Source organism: Bombina bombina, chromosome 4, assembly GCF_027579735.1.
Source record: "Bombina bombina isolate aBomBom1 chromosome 4, aBomBom1.pri, whole genome shotgun sequence".
Taxonomy (NCBI): Eukaryota; Metazoa; Chordata; class Amphibia; order Anura; family Bombinatoridae; genus Bombina; species Bombina bombina.
The window spans coordinates 703,894,051-703,905,182 of record NC_069502.1 but is presented as its reverse complement, the minus strand read 5'-3'; the positions used below and the strand labels follow the sequence as shown (position 1 = coordinate 703,905,182).

General features: G+C 37.8%; 1 protein-coding gene across 2 annotated transcripts in view; it reads right to left on the bottom strand.

Annotated features, from left to right (window-relative positions):
- Positions 1-5,973: 5,973 nt before the first annotated feature.
- The window catches only part of MAP3K5 (mitogen-activated protein kinase kinase kinase 5), a 690,524-nt gene continuing 685,365 nt past the window's right edge, over positions 5,974-11,132 (bottom strand). For both annotated transcript variants that reach the window (XM_053710886.1, XM_053710887.1), the window contains exon 30: positions 5,974-7,343. In XM_053710886.1, the coding sequence (XP_053566861.1) occupies positions 7,280-7,343 (64 nt within the window). In that variant the 3' untranslated portion in view covers positions 5,974-7,279. The remainder of the gene's footprint in view (positions 7,344-11,132) is intronic.

Genomic DNA, 11,132 nt, shown 5'->3' with positions numbered 1-11,132 from the left:
TCGGATAATGCTTTTAAGCCAAAAAGAAAGAGAGGTAGAAGTTGCTTTTTGACCTCTCCTTTTACCAGAATAAACAACAAACAAAGAAGATGTTTGTCTGAAATCTTTAGTAGCCTCTAAATAGAATTTTAGAGCACGGACTACGTCCAAATTGTGTAACAAACGTTCCTTCTTTGAAACTGGATTCGGACACAAAGAAGGTACAACTATCTCCTGGTTAATATTTTTGTTGGAAACAACTTTCGGAAGAAAACCAGGCTTAGTACGCAAAACCACCTTATCTGCATGGAACACCAGATAGGGCGGAGAACACTGCAGAGCAGATAACTCTGAAACTCTTCTAGCAGAAGAAATTGCAACCAAAAACAAAACTTTCCAAGATAATAACTTAATATCTACGGAATGTAAGGGTTCAAACGGAACCCCTTGAAGAACTGAAAGAACTAGATTTAGACTCCAGGGAGGAGTCAAAGGTCTGTAAACAGGCTTGATTCTAACCAGAGCCTGAACAAATGCTTGAACATCTGGCACAGCTGCCAGCCGTTTGTGAAGTAAAACAGATAAAGCAGAGATCTGTCCCTTCAGAGAACTTGCAGATAATTCTTTCTCCAAACCTTCTTGTAGAAAGGATAGAATCTTAGGAATTTTTATCTTGTTCCAGGGGAATCCTTTAGATTCACACCAACAGATATATTTTTTCCATATTTTATGGTAAATTTTTCTAGTTACAGGCTTTCTAGCCTGAATCATAGTATCTATTACAGAATCTGAAAACCCACGCTTTGATAAAATCAAGCGTTCAATCTCCAAGCCGTCAGTTGGAGGGAGACCAGATTCGGATGTTCGAATGGACCTTGAACAAGAAGGTCCTGTCTCAAAGGTAGCTTCCATGGTGGAGCCGATGACATATTCACCAGGTCTGCATACCAAGTCCTGCGTGGCCACGCAGGAGCTATCAAGATCACCGAAGCCCTCTCCTGATTGATCCTGGCTACCAGCCTGGGAATGAGAGGAAACGGTGGGAATACATAAGCTAGGTTGAAGGTCCAAGGTGCTACTAGTGCATCTACTAGAGTCGCCTTGGGATCCCTGGATCTGGACCCGTAGCAAGGAACCTTGAAGTTCTGACGAGACGCCATCAGATCCATGTCTGGAATGCCCCATAATTGAGTTCCCACTCCCCCGGATGGAATGTCTGACGACTCAGAAAATCCGCTTCCCAATTTTCCACTCCTGGGATGTGGATTGCAGACAAGTGGCAGGAGTGATCCTCCGCCCATTGAATTATCTTGGTCACTTCCTCCATCGCCAGGGAACTCCTTGTTCCCCCCTGATGGTTGATATATGCAACAGTCGTCATGTTGTCTGATTGAAACCTTATGAATTTGGCCTTTGCTAGTTGGGAGGCCAAGCTTTGAGAGCATTGAATATCGCTCTCAGTTCCAGAATGTTTATCGGGAGAAGAGATTCTTCCCGAGACCATAAACCCTGAGCTTTCAGGGGTTCCCAGACCGCGCCCCAGCCCACCAGACTGGCGTCGGTCGTGACAATGACCCACTCTGGTCTGCGGAAGCTCATTCCCTGTGACAGGTTGTCCAGGATCAGCCACCAACGGAGTGAATCTCTGGTCTTTTGATCTACTTGAATCGTCGGAGACAAGTCTGTATAATCCCCATTCCACTGTCTGAGCATGCACAGTTGTAATGGTCTTAGATGAATTCGTGCAAAAGGAACTATGTCCATTGCTGCAACCATCAATCCTATTACTTCCATGCACTGCGCTATGGAAGGACGAAGAACAGAATGAAGTACTTGACAAGAGCTTAGAATTTTTGATTTTCTGACCTCTGTCAGAAAAATCCTCATTTCTAAGGAATCTATTATTGTTCCCAAGAAGGGAACTCTTGTTGACGGGGACAGAGAACTTTTTTCTTTGTTCACTTTCCATCCGTGAGATCTGAGAAAGGCTAGGACGATGTCCGTATGAGCCTTTGCTTTTGACAGAGACGACGCTTGAATCAGGATGTCGTCCAAGTAAGGTACTACTGCAATGCCCCTTGGTCTTAGAACCGCTAGAAGGGACCCTAGTACCTTTGTGAAAATTCTCGGAGCAGTGGCTAATCCGAATGGAAGTGCCACAAACTGGTAATGCTTGTCCAGAAAAGCGAACCTTAGGAACTGATGATGTTCCTTGTGGATAGGAATATGTAGGTACACATCCTTTAAATCCACCGTGGTCATAAATTGACCTTCCTGGATGGTGGGAAGGATCGTTCGAATGGTTTCCATTTTGAACGATGGAACCCTGAGAAATTTGTTTAGGATCTTGAGATCTAAAATTGGTCTGAATGTTCCCTCTTTTTTGGGAACTATGAACAGGTTGGAGTAAAACCCCATCCCTTGTTCTCCTATTGGAACTGGATGAATTACTCCCATCTTTAACAGGTCTTCTACACAATGTAAGAATGCCTGTCTTTTTATTTGGTTTGAAGATAATTGAGACCTGTGGAACCTTCCCCTTGGGGGTAGTTCCTTGAATTCCAGGAGATAACCTTGAGAAACTATTTCTAGTGCCCAAGGATCCTGAACATCTCTTGCCCAAGCCTGAGCAAAGAGAGAAAGTCTGCCCCCCACCAGATCCGGTCCCGGATCGGGGGCCATCCCTTCATGCTGTTTTGGTAGCAGTGGCAGGCTTCTTGGCCTGCTTACCCTTGTTCCAGCCTTGCATCGGTCTCCAGGCTGGTTTGGGTTGTGAAGTATTACCCTCTTGCTTAGAGGATGTAGAATTAGAGGCTGGTCCGTTTCTGCGAAAGGGACGAAAATTAGGCTTATTTTTAGCCTTAAAAGACCTATCCTGAGGGAGGGCGTGGCCCTTTCCCCCGGTGATGTCTGAAATAATCTCTTTCAAATCAGGACCAAACAGTGTTTTACCCTTGAAAGGGATGTTAAGCAATTTTGTCTTGGAAGACACATCCGCTGACCAAGACTTTAGCCAAAGCGCTCTGTGCGCCACGATAGCAAACCCTGAATTTTTCGCCGCTAATCTAGCTAATTGCAAAGCGGCATCTAAAATAAAAGAGTTAGCCAATTTAAGTGCTTGAACTCTGTCCATAACCTCCTCATACGAAGATTCTTTATTGAGCGACTTTTCTAGTTCTTCGAACCAGAAACACGCTGCCGTAGTGACAGGAACAATGCATGAAATTGGTTGTAGAAGGTAACTCTGCTGAACAAACATCTTTTTAAGCAAACCCTCTAATTTTTTATCCATAGGATCTTTGAAAGCACAACTATCTTCTATAGGAATAGTAGTGCGTTTGTTTAGAGTAGAAACCGCCCCCTCGACCTTGGGGACTGTCTGCCATAAGTCCTTTCTGGGGTCGACTATAGGAAATAATTTCTTAAATATAGGGGGAGGAACAAAAGGTATGCCGGGCCTTTCCCACTCCTTATTTACTATGTCCGCCACCCGCTTGGGTATAGGAAAAGCATCGGGGGGCACCGGAACCTCTAGGAACTTGTCCATCTTACATAATTTCTCTGGAATGACCAAATTGTCACAATCATCCAGAGTAGATAATACCTCCTTAAGCAGTGCGCGGAGATGTTCTAATTTAAATTTAAATGTTACAACATCAGGTTCAGCTTGTTGAGAAATTTTTCCTGAATCTGAAATTTCTCCCTCAGACAAAACCTCCCTCCTGGCCCCTTCAGATTGGTGTGAGGGTATGTCAGAACAGTTATCATCAGCGTCCTCTTGCTCTTCAGTGTTTAAAACAGAGCAATCGCGCTTTCTCTGATAAGTAGGCATTTTGGATAAAATGTTTGCAATAGAATTATCCATTACAGCCGTTAATTGTTGCATGGTAATAAGTATTGGCGCACTAGATGTACTAGGGGCCTCTTGTGTGGGCAAAACTGGTGTAGACACAGAAGGGGATGATGCAGTATCATGCTTACTCCCCTCATTTGAGGAATCATCTTGGGCAATATCATTATCTGTGGCATCATTGTCCCTACTTTGTTTGGACACTATGGCACAATTATCACATAAATTTAAATGGGGAGAAACCTTAGTTTTCATACATATAGAACATAGCTTATCTGATGGTACAGACATGTTAAACAGGCTTAAACTTGTCAACAAAGCACAAAAAAAGTTTTAAAATAAAACCGTTACTGTCACTTTAAATTTTAAACTGAACACACTTTATTACTGAATATGTGAAAAAGTATGAAGGAATTGTTCAAAATTCACCAAAATTTCACCACAGTGTCTTAAAGCCTGAAAAGTATTGCACACCAAATTTGAAAGCTTTAACCCTTAAAATAACGGAACCGGAGCCGTTTTTACATTTAACCCCTATACAGTCCCAGCTATCTGCTTTGCTGAGACCCAACCAAGCCCATAGGGGAATACGATACCAAATGACGCCTTCTATAAGCTTTTTCAGTGGTTCTTAGCTCCTCACACATGCATCTGCATGCCTTGCTCTCCAAAAACAACTGCGCATTAGTGGCGCGAAAATGAGGCTCTGCCTATGACTAGAAAAGGCCCCCATCTGAAAAAGGTGTCCAATACAGTGCCTGCCGTTTTTTAAAACAATCCCCAAGATTATAATAACTATTAAGAGTTATAATCTGCAAAATATGCTTAGCAAAGTAATCGTTTTAGCCCAGAAAAATGTCTATCAGTTTTTTAAGCCCTTATGAAGCCCTTTATTCTTTTACTTAATCTAAGAAAATGGCTTACCGGTCCCCATAGGGGAAATGACAGCCTTCCAGCATTACATAGTCTTGTTAGAAATGTGGCCAGTCATACCTCAAGCAGAAAAGTCTGCCAACTGTTTCCCCCAACTGAAGTTACTTCATCTCAACAGTCCTGTGTGGAAACAGCAATCGATTTTAGTAACGTTTGCTAAAATCATCTTCCTCTTACAAACAGAAATCTTCATCTCTTTTCTGTTTCAGAGTAAATAGTACATACCAGCACTATTTTAAAATAACAAACACTTGATTGAAGGATAAAAACTACATTTAAACACCAAAAAACTCTTAACCATCTCCGTGGAGATGTTGCCTGTGCAACGGCAAAGAGAATGACTGGGGTAGGCGGAGCCTAGGAGGGATCATGTGACCAGCTTTGCTGGGCTCTTTGCCATTTCCTGTTGGGGAAGAGAATATCCCACAAGTAAGGATGACGCCGTGGACCGGACACACCTATGTTGGAGAAATATTAATATAACCATGATAGCTGTGCAAAACTGGAAATGAGTAATAAAGGGATTATCTATCTTTTTAAACAATAACATTTTTTGAGATGTCTGTCCCTTTAAAGGGTCAGTAAACCTTAAAATTAATGTTATATAATTCTGCACATAGTGCAGAATTATATAACATTATATTAGCCAAACTTTCTAACACATAATATTCCCTTTTCATTTTTAACAAAAAACGCTGTTTTACAGACCTGCTCTCTGTGCTCTGCTGAGCGGGTCTGCTTTTTTTACACAGCGCATCGGGCCAGCTGTATAGTCACAGCCCGGCCCAACCGCGCCATAAGATTAAGTGCAGCTCGCTCCTGTGACAGAAAACAATGTAATTTAGCTATATATTTTAGTAGCATCTCATTTTAGCTGCTCAGTTCTGACCTAGTTCCCAGTGTGAATCAGATGACTGTATTTAGATCTATGCACATAAGCTTTTGCATTGTCATTTATTGTAGGTTCAGACAGGCAGTAAAGATAACAGGAACAGGGGGAATCGTTTGTTTTTACACAATTTAAAATGCTTGCCATTATCTAAAGGGCATGTTAGTATATAATGTACTATTAAATTATGTACATATATACTCTATAATGTTCATATTTCAGTACAGTGTATAGCCATATTATTATTATATGTAAAAAAAAAAACCATTTTCAAACACAAGTGATTCATGTAATTCATGACAAGATAAATAAACCACTAGAGTATTTTTCCTAGATCTTTATTTGTAAGACTTCACAATAGCTTTAGAACAAGCTAACATTAGTACCATGACATTCAGGTTTTGTTGAACTGTTACAGTTTGATATTGTTCAAATGAAAAAAAATAAAAATGCACAGTTGTATAAGAAATGTAGTATCGGTCATGTTCATACCTGGGAACGACCCTGAAAAAAGTAACCACATTGCAAGCAATATACCTAAGCTGGCAGAAAATGGGTTAAATGTTGGATTTTGCTCTTGTGGCGTTTATGAAACCTCCTATTACCCGTTATATCTATAAAACATGTCACGCCAATGTCCTCCTAGTTCTAAAACAATGCTGAGAAGTAACCTGAAAAGACACAAATGCCCCTCTCTTTTCCACAACATATCAAGACCCCATTTGCTCAGCTGACGTTTTTCTCTTGGCATTTTGTGCTGTCTCTAAAATGCTATGTTAACTCTATGAGGGGAGGAGAAGACTAGAGGGCCTAGCTGCTACACTATTTGCTAGCCGGGCAAAAATGTGACAAGAGGCATGATAATGTACACTACAAAGCCAAAAGCCCTGACATCTTGCCACAGAAATAGGAAACTAAGCCTGGGATGAGACATTTACATAAAATCAAAGGTTTCAGATCACATCAAACAATTTCACAGGCATGGCAATGTTCAGACGAAGTCTCTTAATAAGAAGACATTAATACTAAAAGAAATTAACCCTGCATACCACCCAATAATTGTTGTAAAATATCTGAGACTGGGGGGCAGTGAGCAAAGTGAAAGCCTGGGGGTGGGGCTTTGGGTGGTTTGCAGGAAGAGATTGGGCAGAACGAATGGGACCTCTGACCTTGTCACATAAGCACTTAAGTTACAGTAAATAAGAAAAGCTTTCTTCAGTCATGAAAAAAAGACAGAATTGTTCTCACATTTTGCTTGTGTGTAATTCTTAAGGTATATTCAATGAATTAAAAAAAAAAATCAGTAAACAAACATTTAACCTTTTTGCCACAAAGATTATCATTAAAATGACAAGTTCACTTTGGCAGTGAAGGGTTATCCCACACCTAAAATGTAAAAACCACACAGTATTGAATAAAAATGTTCATTATTATACAGGATGCACAGTCTCTTCAAACATTCATAGCTCCATTAATGTTAGGTTGCTCTTCAGAATGGAATAAACATAGGAATGTATGATGATTTCACATTGGTAAACAAACATTGAAATAAAGTGCAGCAGTATCTTCACCGGGAACCCTGTTCTGGGCTACAGCTGAAAAAAAGCCCAAATGATTAAGTCCATGTATCAAGAAGACTGTGTTTCTCTGAACTGATTAATAGCCTTCCAGATTATGCACAGCATTCCACCCCTGGTGAGTAAACATAATATAAATTACAACCTAAAAGTAAAAAAACTAAATAAAAAAGCAAAGACAAACAAACATAACTAACTAAAGCATGTTTAAATGAGCGGGTATAAATAAAGCATGTTTAGATGAATGGGTATAAATAAAGCTTGTTTAGATGAACGGGTATAACTAAAGGTTGTTTAGATGAATGGGTATAAATAAAGCATGTATAGATGAACGGGTATAAATAAAGCATGTTTAGATGAACGGGTATAAATAAAGCTTGTTTAGATGAATGGGTATAAATAAAGCTTGTTTAGATGAACGGGTATAACTAAAGGTTGTTTAGATGAATGGGTATAAATAAAGCATGTTTAGATGAACGGGTATAAATAAAGCATGTTTAGATGAACGGGTATAAATAAAGCTTGTTTAGATGAACGGGTATAACTAAAGGTTGTTTAGATGAATGGTTAAAACTAAAGCATGTTTAGATGAACAGGTATAAATAAAGCATGTTTAGATGAATGGGTATACATAAAGCTTGTTTAGATGAACGGGTATAACTAAAGGTTGTTTAGATGAACGGGTATAACTAAAGCATGTTTAGATGAACGGGTATAAATAAAGCATGTTTAGATGAATGGGTATAAATAAAGCTTGTTTAGATGAACGGGTATAACTAAAGGTTGTTTAGATGAACGGGTATAAATAAAGCATGTATAGATGAACGGGTATAAATAAAGCATGTTTAGATGAACGGGTATAAATAAAGCTTGTTTAGATGAACGGGTATAAATAAAGCTTGTTGAGATGAACGGGTATAACTAAAGGTTGTTTAGATGAACGGGTATAAATAAAGCATGTTTAGATGAACGGGTATAAATAAAGCATGTTTAGATGAACGGGTATAAATAAAGCTTGTTTAGATGAACGGGTATAACTAAAGGTTGTTTAGATGAATGGGTATAAATAAAGCATGTTTAGATGAACGGGTATAAATAAAGCATGTTTAGATGAACGGGTATACATAAAGCTTGTTTAGATGAACGGGTATAACTAAAGGTTGTTTAGATGAACGGGTATAACTAAAGCATGTTTAGATGAACGGGTATAAATAAAGCATGTTTAGATGAATGGGTATACATAAAGCTTGTTTAGATGAACGGGTATAACTAAAGGTTGTTTAGATGAACGGGTATAACTAAAGCATGTTTAGATGAACGGGTATAAATAAAGCATGTTTAGATGAATGGGTATAAATAAAGCTTGTTTAGATGAACGGGTATAACTAAAGGTTGTTTAGATGAATTAGGGCTGCAACTAACGATTATTTTCATAATCGATTAATCGGCCGATTATTTTTTCGATTAATCGACTAATCGGATAAAAAGAGAATCAATAATAGTTTTCTATGTTTTAAATAAAATCCACATGAGTGTTACAAATATAAACTTCAGACTAAAACTTTACATTAACACAACTGTTTCTTCAATTTTTAAGCAGCAGAGCACAGTTTTATAATTATACTAAACAAAACCACAAACTGTTTGAAAAGAGGTAGAACTAGAAAGAGTTAGGCTATCACTGTTAATAACATTCTGTTATTCACTCTTTCAGAAACTTTGCATTGAAATGCAAAAATCTCAACATGTCCACATGCTTCTGGCTAAGGCTGGTTCTCTGTTTGCAGCTATATTTCCTGCAGCAGAGAAAAGGCTGTTGAGGTGTATAAGTAGGGGTTTGCCAATGTCACCCAAGTGGGATATTTATCTTTGTTATCTCTTCACCAATGCTAAGTGTTTTCTACTTTGGCAAGTGGCCTCTCAATAAAGTAACCCCTGACTTCATTCTAACATAAAAATATCTTGAATATCTATATGCAATGGTAAATAACCAGCTATAAAGGTTAGGGGAAATATCTAGTCCGCTCTAAAAATAACGAATATACACTTATTGAGGTTGAATCTGGTACATATTATCACAATTTATTAAAAATATAAAAAAACAATAAAAAACAAGATCAAAAGCGCTAAGGACTGTATATCAATAACAGGACAAAGCCTTACACATTTATTTATACAGTACATATAATCAGCAATAGCAAGCAATACGCTAATAATTGTGCAAACAGATAATAGTGCACATCAATTTAAATAACTCCCATCAATCTAGGGGCAAGGTGTAAACAACAAGCTTGGCACTATATCATGAAAAGCATAGTTCCAAATCACCAGATGTAATATAAACAATCCAAATGATGACTATTATATCTGGGTTGCACATAAGCAAGGGGTAGTTGTAAACGTATACTGTCCTGAAAAAGTGAAAAGTAGACGTCCTTTAGGCTAAGGACATAACCATAAAACACAATACCATATGCAGGAGTTCATTGGAGTGAAGCAGCTGGTGTTGTGCACAGACCAACTAATTGCAAACCGATTAATCGATTATGAGATTCGTTGACAACTATTTTCATAATCGATTATTATCGATTATGCCGATTAGTTGTTGCAGCTCTAAGATGAATGGGTATAAATAAAGCATGTTTAGATGAACGGGTATAAATAAAGCATGTTTAGATGAATGGGTATAACTAAAGCATGTTTAGATGAACGGGTATAAATAAAGCATGTTTAGATGAACGGGTATAACTAAAGCTTGTTTAGATGAATGGGTATAACTAAAGCTTGTTTAGATGAACGGGTATAAATAAAGCTTGTTTAGATGAAGGGGTATAAATAAAGCTTATTTAGATGAATGGGTATAACTAAAGCTTGTTTAGATGAACGGGTATAAATAAAGCATGTTTAGATGAAGGGGTATAAATAAAGCTTATTTAGATGAATGGGTATAACTAAAGCTTGTTTAGATGAATGGGTATAAATAAAGCTTGTTTAGATGAATGTGTATAAATAAAGCATGTTTAGATGAATGTGTATAAATAAAGCATGGTTAGATGAATGTGTATAACTAAAGCCTGTTTAGATGAATGTGTATAACTAAAGCCTGTTTAGATGAACGGGTATAACTAAAGCATGTTTAGATGAACGGGTATAACTAAAGCTTGTTTAGATGAACGGGTATAACTAAAGCTTGTTTAGATGAATGGGTATAACTAAAGCTTGTTTAGATGAATGGGTATAACTAAAGCATGTTTAGATGAACGGGTATAACTAAAGCTTGTTTAGATGAATGGGTATAAATAAAGCTTATTTAGATGAATGGGTATAACTAAAGCTTGTTTAGATGAATGGGTATAAATAAAGCTTGTTTAGATGAATGTGTATAAATAAAGCCTGTTTAGATGAATGTGTATAACTAAAGCCTGTTTAGATGAACGGGTATAACTAAAGCATGTTTAGATGAACGGGTATAACTAAAGCTTGTTTAGATGAACGGGTATAACTAAAGCTTGTTTAGATGAATGGGTATAACTAAAGCATGTTTAGATGAACGGGTATAACTAAAGCTTGTTTAGATGAATGGGTATAAATAAAGCTTATTTAGATGAATGGGTATAACTAAAGCTTGTTTAGATGAATGGGTATAAATAAAGCTTGTTTAGATGAATGTGTATAAATAAAGCATGTTTAGATGAATGTGTATAAATAAAGCCTGTTTAGATGAATGTGTATAACTAAAGCCTGTTTAGATGAACGGGTATAACTAAAGCTTGTTTAGATGAATAGGTATAACTAAAGCTTGTTTAGATGAATGTGTATAACTAAAGCTTGTTTAGATGAATGGGTATAACTAAAGCTTGTTTAGATGAACAGGTATAACTAAAGCTTGTTTAGATGAATGGGT